We start from the raw sequence: 14708 nt of genomic DNA, 5'->3' as shown, positions 1-14708 counted from the left end.
TACCTGACCAGTACTCCTTGAAACTGCCACCAAAGTCCTCAAAAAATGAAAGTGTGAGAAGCTCACAGCCAGAGGACTCTAAGGACAAAATATCACGGGGGGTCCTGGATGGGATTCTGAGACAGAGAAAGGACATTAGGGAAAACATCTGAATAAAGTGTGGACTTGGTTAGGATAATGTGTTACTGTTGGTTCTCCAGCTGTGACAAGTGTACCAGACTAATGTAAGATGTAACGATTCAATCAGGAGACGATGGATGGTAATGGCATGAGGTCAGGGTGGTTGGTGAAAGTCAAAAGACGGGGTCTTTTGTCAGGTGGCATCTGCAGTGGTTCAGCAGTGGCTTTGGGTTCGGGTCTTTCCGGGAATGAATCTCAGCTATGCCATCTACTGGCTGTTTGACTTTGGGTGGGTTACTTAACCTCTCTGGGTCTCAGCTTCCCCATCTGTAGAACGGGAGAAATAGTAACATAGTTTGGTACGTACTAACTAGCTGTTGTAGCACCTATTGGGAAACCATGGGAGTCAAGGATCAAGCACGACAGGGGACACCGGACTGGCCTCATTTGCATTTTTGTGTATTTGGAATGGGGGTAACATTTCACAGAGGAGGAAGCTGCAACTCAGGGACTAAAGCGGCCCCGGGGGTGTCCACCCCAGGAGCGGCCAGGCGGGAGCTGGGCTTTGCGTTCGCGTATGTATGTATTGCTCAAGGAAGGGCAGGAAGAGGGACGCAGGATTTCAGCACCGCACCTCTCAGCTTCAGGACCCGGGTCAGAGGACAGCGGGTGGGGCAGCCCGGGGGCCGGAAGTCGGCCTTCCGACTTCCTAAGTGTGACCGACGTTAGTTCCAGCCAATGTGCTGCGTGACGACGAGCCTGGCGGCCAGTGGCGAGGCGGCATCCGGGTTCGGGGGCCCCGACGCCAGCGGGCGGGGCCTGGGAGGCAGCGGGTGGGGCGGGACGTCACGAGCGGCGGGCGCGCTGACCAATGGGCGGTGGGCCCCGCCTCTCGAGGGCGGGCCCCGGCGGGCGCGGTGACGTCACGCAGGTCGGCGCGTCCCGGCGGCCGCGGTGGCTGGGCTGGAGAGGGCGGCGGTGGCCAGCGCGGCAGAGGGCAGCCCGGGGCGCGGAGCCGCGGAGGGTGCGGAGCGGGCGCGGCCCGTGGCCGACGGGCTGGGGAGGCCGAGGCGGCGCCTCGGGGGCCATTGGGGGGACGTCTGGAGACCCCTGGGATAAGCGGGCCCGGGGAAAGGACTGGGTCCGGGCTCGCGAGGGGCGTGGCGGCCTGGGGGACGCCGGAGCGGGGTCGTTGGGGCTGGGAGAGACCTTGGAGGGGCCTGCCCTAGAGCGTGTGCGAAGGTTGGGGGAGAGGACAACGGAGGAGACTCTCAGATGTGGCCGGGGAGACGGGCTGGGGAGCCTCTGGTACCTGGAGGGATGCCTGGGAGGAGCGGGGAAGAGTTAGTCTCCTTGGGGCGGTGGACGTCAGCGGGAGGCAAGGGCGGGCAGGGACCTTGCAGGGGCTTGGAAGCCATTGTTCAGTTCCTGAGGAATTCAGGATTGGGGGAAAGCACACGTCCGCGCAAGGTCTTAGGAGATCTGGGGCGGTCAGGGGGTTTGTGGGGGGAATGGGTGAGGCCGAGGAGGGGTTAACGTGGCTGATGGGCAGGGAGGTGGGTGTCGGGACTGGAGCACCTTAGCAAATTGGGTAGGAGTGAGGGAGCCCCTGGCTTTGGGGGTGTGACGAGTGTGGGGGAACTTGCAGGAACGTAGGGGTGGGCTTTGGCTGAGCAGGTTGGGAGAAACCTAGGAAGGAGAGGCAGAGAAAGGCTGGGGCAGTGTGTGGGGAGCCAGAGGTCTGGGTCGGGCGGAGTTACGGGGCCAAGGTGGCACGGTGGGGTTGCCACCCTTTTGGGTGGTGGGGTGTGTAAGTGCGCTAACACAGGAAAGTACCCCGCCCGCCACACGCATGTGCCTTCTGTGAGGAGCGTGGAACTTATCTTGGGGAGCGGGTGGGGGGCAGGTGGTTCTTCCCTAGGAGAAATGGCTGGCATGTCACGTCTTCCCTATTGCCCTGTCTCCTCCAGGGTCACAGCTAAGGGACTCCCTGAGATCGTGTCTCCGGCCTTTCACTGGAGGGGAAGGCACCGGAAGGCTGACTGACCGACCACCATGTCAACATTCAGGCAGGAAGATGTGGAGGACTACTATGAGATGGGGGAGGAGCTGGGCAGGTGAGCTCTGTGCTGGCCTTGGGGGAGGGAGGGAGGTGTTGCGGGGTTTTCTGGATGGCGTCTCCCCTCCTGTCCTCTTTCCTACCCTCCAAGACGGGATGAGTCAGTGCCGTGTGCTGGTAGAAGGAATTTAGGCTCTGGGGTCAGGCGGCCCCGTCCGCAAATTCTTGCTCTAACATTCTCTGTGCGTTTCCCTTGGGGAAAAATATCAAGCACATGGAGCCCCTAACAGAGTGCCTGCCGTGTGGTGTGAGACAGAGCGGTAGGTGGTAAAGGTCTGTCCCTCTGTTTAATCCTTTCTTGAGGGAGGTGACCGATTCCCTTGCACGTTTCCAGGAGAGGCCCCCTGTCTGGGCCCACATCCCTGCCAGTTGGTTAGCATTCTTGTGGGAAAGAGAGGAGGTTTCCCGTTCCAGCCAGGCAGCTGATTTCCTGTCCCCCGGGAGCACCCCTGCCTTGGACTAGCCAGACATCATCCTTTTTTTTTTTTCCTTGCCGGAGCCTCAGACCTTATTTGGTGAGTTCGCTGCTGACCAGCCCTATGATGTCACCAAAAGGGAATGTAAATAACTGAGCCGTGCATCAGGCCTTGGCTGACAAAGTATTTCAGGCCCGTTTGGGATTCTGAAGTCCCTCCTTTAGGAATTTCCTTAACAGAGTGGTAGAGAACGGAGCTCCCCCCGCTCGTCCCCCAAACCTCATTCTTGTTGAAAATGTGTTAGGACCTCCTCCCGAGGGTGGCTCGGCAGAAGTCCGAAGGAAATACGAAGGAAATATACACGTCCTGTGTATATTCCCCTTAATCCACTGTTTGCACTGTTAGGAATTGACTCAGTGGGAATGTGTATGCATGCGGACCCCGTGGCCTGAGAACAGGGAGAGTTGCTGTAAGGATTTATATGGACAAAGGACGGGGAGCCTCTTCAGTGGCTGCCACGGAACCACCGCCCCCGTAGGTGGAATATTATGCAGCCATTAACAAAGAGCCAGGCAGGGGCGTCAGGGCGGCTCTGTCCGTTAAGCCTCCGACTTCAGCTCAGGTCATGATCTCGCAGTGTGTGGGTTCGAGCCCCGCGTCGGGCTTTCTGCTGACAGCTTAAAGCCTGGAGCCTGCTTCGGATTCTGTGTCTCCCTCTCTCTCTGCCCCTCCCCCATTCATTCTCTCTCTCTCTCTCTCTCTCTCTCTCTCTTTCTCTCAAATATAAGTAAACATTAAAAAAAAAAAAAAAAGAAACCCCTGTTCCAGGGATGCCTCAGAGGCTCAGTCGGTTAAGCATCCCACTTTGGCTCAGGTCATGATCTCATGGTTCGTGCGTCGGGCTCTGTGCTGACAGCTCAAAGCCTGGAGCCTGCTTTAGATTCTGTGTCTCCCTCTGTCTCTGCCCCTCCCCAGCTTGTACTCTGTCTCTCTCTCTCTCAAAAATAAATTAAAACGTTAAAAAAAAAATTAGAAGAACAAAAAAGAAAAAAGAGCCAGGCAACCTGTATAATGTTCGCCACGTAGGAAGTATATTGAAATTTGGTAGAGGCTGTGTCAATTTTAATAATTTTAATACATTTTATTTAAGCCAATAGATCAAAGTATGACCTTTTTGCTTGTGCGGTAAAAATTACGAAGGAAAAATTCTGCTGTTTTTCTATGAAGCTTTGAAATCTGGTGTGTTTCTAGAAGCTGACAACACATCTCAGTTTTTCGTTTTTTTTAAAATATTTATTTACTCTGGGGGAGGGAGGGAAGGAGGGAGGGGCAGAGAGAAGGAAAGACAGAATCCCAAGCAGGCCCCACGCTGCCAGCCCAGAACTGGGGCAGGACACGGGGCTCGATCTCACAAACCGGGAGATTGTGACCTGAGCCAAAATCAAGAGTCGGAACCTCAACCGACTGAGCCACCCCCGGTGCTCCACATCTCCGTTTGGACCGGCTTGGCGGGCCACTGTGTGGCCGGTGGCTGTCATCTGGGACAGCGCCGCTGTACGTAACGATCCAGAACGTGCTTGGAGATAACACGAAATGAGGAATTAAAGGCACTGGATGCCGCACAGGCTGTGGTGCAGTTTGTAGAAATTATAGATGTCGCTCACAAGGGGGGCGTGGTCGTCATCCCCACTTTATGAGGAAGCGGGGGCCGAGAGGAGGGAAGCAGCTTGCCCAAGGCCATGCGGACCGCGAGTGGCCAAGTGGGCTTCGGGTCTGGAGACCAGGCCCTGCAAAGGCCAGGCGGGCTGGAACCAGAGGCGGGCATTTATTTGGCTTCCACCCGCCCACCCTGGGACGGGCCCATTAGGTGTCCCAGCGACTTGTGGCCCTGCACGTTGGAAAGAGTGTGCGTCCTTGTGCCCCAGACAGCATCCTGTGCCCTGCTCGGTTGGCACCCCTGAAGGCGGGGCCCGCAGCCCAGCTGTGTCTCCCCCGGTGTCACCGCTAACCGTCTTGGCAAATTAGCTGCTGGGCCTCGCCGTGCTGACGAGGACCATGAGTAAAGCAGGGCCACGTTTTCTTGTCCCAGGGGCCATGGGGACAAATGACCCGGAAGCAAGTTTGTACGTGTGCGTGTCTTTGGGAGGGGTCGGGGGATTCTTTCTTCCCAGCTGGAGTTCACGTTGATGGTCTCGAGGAATGACTTAGTCTGTGGGTCGACAGGTGTGGGCTTCGCTCTGGCTTCCGCCTCGTAGAGTGGCGTTTGTGCCCGTATCGGCTCGCGCGGCCCCGGTAGTGTGACTGGGGGCAGCAGGCAGTTGTGCTTTCCCAGCGCTGGAGGCGGGGAGTCTGAAGATCAAGGCGTCGGCAGGGCTGGTTCCTCCTGAGCTCTCTGTCCTGGGCGTGCAGATGACCACCTTCTCCCTGTGGCCTCACAGGGCTCTGCGTCTGTCTGTGCATCTGTGTCCTACTCCCCTCTTACAGGGACATCGGTCAGATTGGATTCAGGTCCGCTCCTGTGAGCTCATTTTTTTTGTTTTTGTTTTAAATGTTTATTTCTGAGAGAGAGAGAAAGAGAGACACAGAGTGCGAGCGGGGGAGGGGCAGAGAGAGAGGGAGACACAGAATCGGAAACAGGCTCCAGGCTCTGAGCCATCAGCCCAGAGCCCGACGCGGGGCTCGAACCCACAAACTGCGAGATCGTGACCTGGCCGAAGTCAGACGCTTAACCGACTGCGCCACCCAGGCGCCCCTTAAATGTTTATTTCTGAGAGAGAGAGAAAGAGAGACACAGAGTGCGAGCGGGGGAGGGGCAGAGAGAGAGGGAGACACAGAATCCGAAGCAGCTCCAGGCTCTGAGCTGTCAGCACAGAGCCCGCCGCGGGGCTCGAACTCACGGACTGTGAGATCGTGACCTGAGCCAAAGTTGGATGCGCAATCGACTGAGCCCCCCCGGCGCCCCCACTGTGAGCTCATTTTAATTTAATCACCTCTTTAGAAAGGCCCTGTCTCTGGGTAGTCCCATTCTGACGTGCTGGGGGTTAGGGCTGACACATGGACTTTTGGGGGACACGGTTCACCCTTTAGTAGTGTCTTCCTGTTCCCATGAGCTCTGCCTGACTCGTCTCCGTTTGTTGGCTCTGCTTAGATACAGCAGGGGAAGGGCGCCTGGATGGCACAGCCAGTTAAGCATCCAACTCGGTTTTGGCTCATGATCTCACGGTTCGTGGGTTCGAGCCCTGCATCGTGCTCTGTGCTGCCACATGGGGCCTGCTTGGGATTGTCTGTCTGTCTGTCTGTCTCTCCTCCCCACCCCTTCCCCGCTCACACACACTCTTTCTCTCTTAAAATGAACTTTAAAAAGAAGTAAAGCAGGGAAACACAATCCTTGTATTTGAAAATGAGGCCACAGGTCCAGCACTTAGCACAGCGCCACGCGGCGAGTGTTTGGCATCTGATGTCATTTCCATGGGGGAGTTGTGGTGGGACGGGAGGTGGGCCTGGAGGAATTAGCTGGGCTGGTGGAGGCAGAGGAGAGGGGCAAGTGTTTCGGGTGGGGGGAGTGTTAGTGGACAGACGTGGGGGGGGGGGGGCAGGAGCATAATGTCCCAAGGGACTGCTGGGGCAGATCAGGGGGCACGGGGCGAGGCCTGATCAGGAACGCTTTGCCTTTCTCGGCTGACCCGTGCGCTTGGCTCTCAGATCAGTGCTTGAGTCTCCCGTCAGCACTGTAACAACTCACTGTGATTCAGTGGCCTAGAAGGGCTGGAAGTCAGGAGTCTAAAACAGGCCTGGTACCCCCCGGGGCCCCAGGGAGACCCCTCTCCGGCCTTTTCCGGCTTCCAACGATGCCACGGCCTTGGCTCTCGGCCGCTCCTCCGTCCTCAGTGGCCAGCAGCGTGGGGTCCACCCGTCTCTCTGCCTTCCTCCTGTGAGGACCTCTTGAGGACGCTGGGCCCCCCCCCCCCCCGGGCACCGAGGGTCACCCCCAGGGTCTCAGGGGCCTTGGCTTGCTCCCTCCTGCAAGGTCCCTTTTGTCATGAGAGTGCTGTATTTACAGGTTCTGGGGATTTGGACGTGGGTGTCTTTGGAGGGACTGTTGTTCAGCCCGCCATGTTAGTATTAATTTTGCATCTCCCACTGACCCACCTTGAACTTCACCCATCTTCCAATTGTGTGTGTGTAGAGCACATCTGTGACGCCACCGTGGGTGGGTCCGCTTACCGGACAGACCCGGTTGGGTCCCTCGGTCTTTTTGAGGTCCGTGTCGGCTTGGCAAAGGCGCCCCAACCTCTGTCTGTTCCCAGGGTCGTTCTGGCCAGCCTGCCCTCCCTCTGCGGTCACCAGCTTCAGAGGGCCTGGCCGCCCCCGTCTCTGCCCTTCCTTCCTCTACACTCTCTCCCTCATTTCCCCGAGATCTCATGTAGCCTGTTTTCTCTCGAGCCCTGGAGGTGCCGTGAAGTTTTCTGTCTGGAACGTGTACTTTCTGTCTTGGAATTGGTCCCCGCTGACGTGGACTCAGCAAACTGTGGCCTTTGGGCCAAATCCGGCCCAGCCTAGTGTGGTCCTGTCTGCCTGGGAGCCTGGAATGGTTCTTTATTTTTTTTGAAAGGTTGTAAAAACACACAAGAATTATGACAGAAACCACATGGCCCATAAGGCTAAAAATATTCGCTGTCTGGCCTTTTTCAGTCAGCTCTTGAGTTAAAGTAAGTTCATGTAACTAAGTTCCTGGATAGCAGAATAATTTGGACATTGGACAGCTCCCCAGAGTGCACGGAACAGGCTTTCTGTCTCTCTTTTAGTAGCAGCTGTCTCGAGATGTAATTCACATGCTGTGCAGTTCACCCCTTTCAAGTGTGCAAGTTAGTGATCGTCGGTGTATTCACAGGGTTTTGCAGCCATCTCTCCAAATAATTCCAGAACATTCCATCACCCTGAAAAGAAGCCCCGTCCCCATCAGCAGTCCCTCCCGCCCCCGGCCCCCACGAGCCCCCTTCCCGTCCGTGGAGGAGCCTGTTCTGGACGTTTCACACACGCGGACTCACGTCCCGCGTGGCCTCTCGTGTCTGGTTCCCTCCCTGAGCGTCGTGTGTTCGGGGCCCGTCCGCGGGGCGGCGGGGGTGGGCGCCTCGCTCCTGCTGGTGGTGGAGGGACTTGTGCATGTGTAGTGGACACGTTATGTGTCCATTCATCTGCTGATGGACACAGGTTGTGTCCCCCCTTTAGGCTCTCGCGAATCCTGCTGACGTAGGATTTGTGTTCACGCTTCTCTGTGGATTCGTGTTGTCCTTCCTCCTGGGGGGACACCTGGGGCGGGATTGCCGAGGCTCCTGGAACCGGTGCTTAACCTCTCAGGGAACCGCCAGCCTGTTTCTGTGGGCGCAGGCTCCGGTCCCCTGTCCTCTCTTTGTCAGCTTGAAAACGGGTGTGTTCCTTTTACTTGGCCGGTTTTGTAAGAAGCTCCTTCAAAGTCAATGGCTTATTTCTTTTCTCTTCGATTTTCAAACATAATGAAATAGGCTGGAAAGTCGAGTTTGTATAGAATTGTGTCACTTAAAAGTAAAGACCCCCTCTTGGCTGCCCCAGCCCTCTGCCCCCCTGAGACACAGGTGGCATGGGGTGGTGAGTGATGGGTGCGAGCCCCTGGCCTCCTGCCCACGCGGAAGTACCTGTGCGCGTCCAAGCGGCACGGGCTCCCCGAGCGGGTCCTCAGCATGTCTCCTGTCACCCGCTTTCTCCTGGCCCCACGGTGGACTCCAGCTCCCTTCCATAAACCCCGAGCTGTGTCCCTTTCCTTCTGTGGCACACAGATGCCACGCGGCCACCAGACTGCACCTGCCGTGTGGACTCCCGGAGGGGCGGGGCTGGGAGGTGCAGTCCCAGAAGGTTCTGGAAGCCTGCAACCTTCCCGCTCCCCCGCCCCCCGGCCCTCGCGGGGTCCCGCTCACTCCGCTGTCCCCGCAGCGGCCAGTTTGCCATTGTGCGGAAATGCCGGCAGAAGGGCACCGGGAAGGAGTACGCGGCCAAGTTCATCAAGAAGCGTCGCCTGTCGTCCAGCCGGCGGGGGGTCAGCCGGGAGGAGATCGAGCGGGAGGTGAACATCCTGCGGGAGATCCGGCACCCCAACATCATCACGCTGCACGACATCTTCGAGAACAAGACGGATGTGGTGCTCATCCTGGAGCTGGTCTCGGGCGGGGAGCTCTTCGACTTCCTGGCGGAGAAGGAGTCGCTGACGGAGGACGAGGCCACCCAGTTCCTCAAGCAGATCCTGGACGGCGTCCACTACCTGCACTCGAAGCGCATCGCCCACTTCGACCTCAAGGTGAGCCGAGCGGGGGCCCGGCCGGGGCGGGTGACCTGGGGCGTGGGGGCGGCAAGGGGCTCCGGCTCGGAGCGCGCCCGCGGGCGGCTGCTGCCGGGGGTGGGGGGGGACGCAGACCGCCTCGGCCCGGGCCCGGTGGGGGTGCGGGGCCGGCTGGGCAGCGGCGTCCTCCTTCGCCCGCAGCCAGAGAACATCATGCTGCTGGACAAGAACGTGCCCAACCCACGCATCAAGCTCATCGACTTCGGCATCGCCCACAAGATCGAGGCGGGGAACGAGTTCAAGAACATCTTCGGCACCCCCGAGTTCGTGGGTACGGCTCCGTGCGGCGCCTTGGGCCTGGGTCCCACCCGCGGGTGTCCTCTCCCGAGCCCTGGTGTCCGGCCTCCTGCCCCCCGCCGCCAGGCGGTCCCTGCAGGCGGGCTGTGCCACCCGCTCCCCGTGGCTGCGTCCCCGGGGCTGCCTCAGGTGCACCCGGCGTCCGACCCCACGCCGTCTGTCTCCCCGTCCCCGCAGCTCCCGAGATCGTCAACTACGAGCCCCTGGGTCTGGAGGCAGACATGTGGTGAGTGGCGGGGGGGTTGGGGTGGGGGTGGGGGGCTGGCCCACGCCCCTGGGACAAAGCACCCGAACCCCCCCCAGCCATCCGTGAGCACTGCCAGGCCACAGCCGCAGGCGGGGATGTGGCCCATCTGCTGGGTGTGGGCAGGACAGACCGTCGACTTAGAACGGGGCTTGGCAAACGATGGCCCAGCGGCCAGAGCGGGTCTGTGGGTCCCGAGTGGTCTTCTTGTGTTTAAGGCGTTGTTAAAAATGAAACAGGCAGCAGAGACTGGGAGCCTCAAAGCCCGAAACGTTGGTTGTCTCACTCTTCGTGGAGCTTGTCAACCCGCCTTCGAGCCCACGCCTGCACCCCCCCAGCCCCCCCAATTTGAGCCTTGGCAGGTGATGTGGGCAGATGAGCTCATATCTCACCCTGAGACGCCAGGGCGGGAGAGACAGAGGCCCTCGGTGGAGGCCTTGCAGACCCTGAAGGAGAGGGGGCCGGGGGCTTCTGGATCCCCAGCCGTTGAGAGATTCTGGGAATTGGGGTGCTGACCGCCGCCACTGAGCTGACTGTCCTTCTCGTGTGTTCTCTCCAGGAGCATTGGTGTCATCACCTACATCCTGTGAGTGCCTGCTTGGGGCCTCCTGCTTCTCCTGGGGCCCTGCTGGGGCGGGATGCTGGGTGGCTGGGTGGGTGAATGAATTTGTGCAGGACGGAAAGGTGTGAGTTCAGAAGGCCCCACACCCCCTGGCGCAGGGCCGAGTGGGGACCGCGTGTGTCCTCCCTCCCTGCTGGCCAGCAGCCCGGCCCGGCCTCACTCCCTGGGTGCCGCGTTTGGGTTGTTCCTCACCTCCACCCCTGCGCCAGGCAGGCTCCCCCTGCGTTTTCCTCCCTCGTCAGGTGGCACAGCGATCCACCCTGACGGTGCCTTACGATGGGTTTTTTCATAGTTTTAGGTTCTTAAGTTTTGAAGAAAGGCTAGACTTTCAAAACAGCTACAAAACCAGTGCGGTTTCTGTGCCCCTCACCCGTCTTCCCATGACGCTGGCATCTTTTTGTCGTCGTCGTTGTTAAGTTTACTCGGAGGGAGGGAGAGAGAGCGCGAGCACCTGAGGGTCAGGGAGAGACAGGGAGAGAGGATCCCAAGTTCCACCGGTCGGTGCAGAGCCCCCACCCAAGGCTCCGTCTCACGATGGTGAGATCGTGACCTGGGCTGAAATCAAGAGTCAGATGCCTGACTGACCGAGCCCCCCGGGTGCCCCCAGATGAGTACTCCTCCCTGTCCGTCACAGTGCCGTGTGCCCAGAGCCCCAGGGGGCGGTGGTGTGGCCCCCCCAGCGCGGCTCATCAGGAAGGCCCACGATGTCCTCGTGTGGTCTCTCGGGCCGTGCCCGGACTGCGTGTGGACGCACTCGGCCGGGATTCCCCCGCGGGTTGCCAGTGTGGCCTCTGATCGCTGAACATTTGGGGGACGTGCTTCGAGCTTCCTTCGAGACTTCTGCCCACTCGTCTGAGTCCCCGTCGGAGGCTGGGCGCGAGGTTTCTGTGCTGTGTGGTGGGAAGCTCGGGGCCGGGGCGCGCGGGAGGCCCAGGGGGTGGCACAGGCCGCGGCGTGTCAGTGGGGCGAGTGCAGGGGCCGCTGAGCCCCGTGCCCGTCTTCCAGTCTGAGCGGCGCCTCCCCGTTCCTGGGCGAGACGAAGCAGGAGACCCTGACCAACATCTCGGCCGTGAACTACGACTTCGACGAGGAGTACTTCAGCAACACCAGTGAGCTGGCCAAGGACTTCATCCGCCGGCTGCTTGTCAAAGACCCCAAGTAGGAGCGCTGGCCGGGCAGAGGGCGCGGGCGGGGGGCGGGCAGGGGAGGCCGCTGGTCCGCGAGAGCACATCCTCGTGCTGTCCCCTCCTCGTCACTGGGAGTCGGGCACGGCCTGGCAGCGGGCCAGTGGACGGCTTAGCTCGGTCCCCGCCGTGTCTTGAAGAGCTGTGAATGGATCCTTGTCGAGAATCCTGGTTGACAGCTGCGACTCCTGTTGAAGGTAGATTTCGTGGGCAATTGCAGACTCCTGGGGGTCTTCTCCTAGGGAGGACTAAAGCTTCCGGCATCACGGAGCCCTCCTTCCCAGAGAGGTGCTGCTCTTGGCCAGAGTCCTCCCTGGCCCGAGCTGCCCATTCTTGCCGCCTGCCTGTCCCTCCTGTGGGCGCCTGAGTTGGCGAGACCCAGCGCTAGGTCCCGCCCCGGGTAACAAAACCGCTCGGAAAGCGTGACGACCCCAGAGCAGCAGGCCTCTTGATGGGCTCCTTGCTGGCTGATCGGAGCGGATGCTCTGAGGGTACAGGTAGTTCCAAGGTCATTTCAGGGACTTGCCCCCGGCTGGAGGGGCGTCCCCAGGGGGCCAGTGTCTGTGAGCCGTCTGAGGTGGGGGCAGGGAGCCGAGCTGCAGGGGGAGGGCCCAGAAAACCCCTTCCCTGTTCTGTTCTCCCCGCCAGCCTCGTGGGAGGATGGGGACGTGGCGGGCGTGTGACTAACCAGGGTGTGGGGGGGGGCTTTTCTAGGAGAAGAATGACCATCGCCCAGAGCCTGGAGCATTCCTGGATCAAGGTGAGATGGGTGGGGCCGCTCCCTCTCCAGGACGGCAGGTGTGACAAGGCCTGAGTGTGGGGCAGGGTCCCCAGGGGAGTGGACCCGGCTGGCAGAGGGCGGGGTGTGCACGGGGACGGTGTGGGAGCCCCTCCGTGTGATCCCCGGTGGGGTCCCCAGCCCCTCTGCACGCGGCACGGCTCCCTGCACAGAAACTTCCAGAACGGGGTGGCCTCTCGGCCGGGCACGGCAGTCTTCTGTAAAGGGCCAGGCGGCCCGTGTCTCCTTCCGCTGGGTCTCTGGCAGGGAAATGCCGGAACCAGGCCCGCCCCCCTCCCCCCCTCCCCCCCTCCCCCCCCCCCCCGCGAAGGGGCGGGGCCGTGTGCCGGTAAGACTTTATTTAGGCGCCGCCTCTCCCTCCGCAGGCGATCCGGCGGCGGAACGTGCGGCGGGAGGACGGCGGCCGGAAGCCGGAGAGGCGGCGCCTGAAGACGGCGCGCCTCAAGGAGTACACCATCAAGTCGCACTCGAGCATGCCCCCCAACAACACGTACGTCAGCTTCGAGCGCTTCTCCAAGGTGCTGGAGGAGGTGGCCGCGGCGGAGGAGGGCCTGCGCGGCCTGGAGCACAGCCGGCGCCTGTTCCACGAGGACATCGAGGCGCTGACGGCCATCTACGAGGAGAAGGAGGCCTGGTACCGGGAGGAGAACGAGAGCATCGGCCAGGACCTGCGGCGGCTGCGGCAGGAGCTGCACAAGACCGAGGCGCTGCGGCGGCAGGCCCAGGAGGAGGCCAAGGGCGCCCTGCTGGGGGCCAGCGGGCTCAAGCGCCGCTTCAGCCGCCTGGAGAACCGCTACGAGGCCCTGGCCAAGCAGGTGGCCTCCGAGATGCGCTTCGTGCAGGACCTGGTGTGCGCCATGGGGCAGGAGAAGCTGCAGGCCGGGGGTTGCGGCCTCCGCTAGGGCCTGGCGGGCGGGCGGCCCCTCCACAGCCCCGCGACGAGGGCCCCGGTGGGAAGGTCGCGGGGCCGGAACGTGCTCGCGGGGCCGGGAACCCAAGGCCGCCCTCCCCGGGCTCAGTCCCTCTGTCCTGCGGCTTCCGGGTCAGCGTCCCCTGGGGAGCCCCGAGAGCCCCGCGAGCGCTCGGCATCGCGGGACAGAGCCGGCCAGGCGGCACAGGGCCAGCCTCCTGCAAGGCCTGGGCCTGGAGCTCAGAACCCAGGGGCGGGCGGGGGATCTCACCTGCCTCTGCTGGACACCGAGGTCCCGCCTCTTCTGGAGACGAGAGGCAGCTTCTGACCCGGCGCCCTCGGTCCCCAGCCCTCCCTGCGCCCCCCGGGCTGAGCTGGCACCAGGGCCCGAGCTGAGGAGATGGCCCAGCCCTTGAGGCGTCGGTTTGGGGCGGGTGGCGAGGGGGCGTGAGGCTGGACGCGGGACCCTGATGCAGAAGCTGTGTCTGTCCCTCTCTCAGGCCCAGGCGGCCCCAGGTGCCAGGTCAGGAGCCATCGCTGCCCCTCACTCCTCTCTGCCGCGCCGGTCACAAAGCACACGCGATGACCCACACGGCCCGGTCACGCCCCTGCCTCCCGTCCCAGTGCTGCCTTCCGAATTGTGGGGTAGTCGCCCCCAGAGTGCTCTGCGAAGGCCCAGTGTCCCCCGAGTTGCCCGGCGAGCCCCTGAGGCTGCTTGCAGCCGGCCGAACCCTCCCCGCTGGGCCAGAGAAGGTGGAGGAGGGGCTGCAGGGGCAGTGCCCGCACCCGCCACTAGGTGCCGCCCTCGAGCAGGGCCCGGCGCCCCAGGGAACGTGCCCCAAGGTCCCGGATTCACCAAAACGAGGCTCTCTGGCCGTGAGCTCTGCACTTGTGCCGCGGTTTGGGTTAAGCGAGTGACATCTGTGTGGCCCCTCCGTAGCCCGAGAGGAGTTCTCCGGACAGAGGCCAGCCTGGCCCGGGGGCGGGAGGAACCAAGCCCTGGGGCTGGCCGGAGTCCTCCCGTGTGCCTAGGCCCGTCCCCAGTGCCGGGGTGGGGCCCGCCTTGTACCCGTCCGCGAGCTCTGTGTATCACACGTGCATGTGCCTAAAGGAAATAAAGCCCCGCTTCCCCGACACGTGGCTGTTTTCTGTGCTCAGGCCCCGGCCGGGGTGGCCAGTCTTGTGGCCACCCAGTGCCACGGCCACGCCTGGCTCTCGTGTCTCTGCCCCTCCACTGCTGCCCCCATGCTCTTTGGGAAGACGAGGGCAGACCTGGGGGGCCTCGGAGGCTGCCCTGATCTTGGGGTTTGGCAGGTCTCACTTGCGATGGAAGCTTCCAGACAGCTGGAACGAAGTCAGAGGGGCCTTCTGTCCCTCTGTGCCGCCTCAGATGCTGCCGGGCCCCAGTGCCCCAGCGTGAGGACACCAGCACAGAGGTCACCCCGTCCACCCCGTCCGCTTGGAAGGGATGGGGGGGTCCTTGTTCCCCCTGCTGCTGCCTCTGGGCCTGGCACGTGGTTCCAAAAAGGGAATGGTTTTTACTTTCTTCCCGGGAGCTGGAGCTCTGGGGTCAGTGGTGCCCTATCCTTTTATTACCTCGTGCCCTACACCCAGGGGCGCATCTCTC

General features: G+C 61.5%; 1 protein-coding gene across 1 annotated transcript; it reads left to right on the top strand.

The window, feature by feature from the left end:
* The first annotated feature begins 1027 nt into the window (after window positions 1-1027).
* Window positions 1028-14215, top strand: DAPK3 (death associated protein kinase 3). The gene is made up of 9 exons (XM_045491510.1): window positions 1028-1144; window positions 2091-2237; window positions 8623-8983; window positions 9167-9296; window positions 9500-9548; window positions 10126-10152; window positions 11194-11346; window positions 12087-12132; window positions 12537-14215. Exons 2-9 carry the CDS (start codon window positions 2176-2178, stop codon window positions 13071-13073), a joined length of 1365 nt encoding a protein of 454 aa, XP_045347466.1. The 5' UTR covers window positions 1028-1144; window positions 2091-2175; the 3' UTR covers window positions 13074-14215.
* The last annotated feature ends 493 nt before the right edge of the window (window positions 14216-14708 follow it).

This window comes from Leopardus geoffroyi, chromosome A2 (genome assembly GCF_018350155.1).
Source record: "Leopardus geoffroyi isolate Oge1 chromosome A2, O.geoffroyi_Oge1_pat1.0, whole genome shotgun sequence".
In the NCBI taxonomy this organism is placed as follows: domain Eukaryota; kingdom Metazoa; phylum Chordata; class Mammalia; order Carnivora; family Felidae; genus Leopardus; species Leopardus geoffroyi.
Note: the sequence above shows the minus strand (reverse complement) of the source record. Positions and strands in the feature narration are given on the sequence as shown.

Coding starts and splice junctions, on each gene's coding strand:
- DAPK3 (XM_045491510.1), top strand. CDS start 2,176: ATGTCAACATTCAGGCAGGAAGATGTGGAGGACTACTATGAGATGGGG. Junction 9,549..10,125: donor GGTCTGGAGGCAGACATGTG/GTGAGTGGCGGG, acceptor TGTTCTCTCCAG/GAGCATTGGTGTCATCACCT. Junction 11,347..12,086: donor CTGCTTGTCAAAGACCCCAA/GTAGGAGCGCTG, acceptor GGGCTTTTCTAG/GAGAAGAATGACCATCGCCC.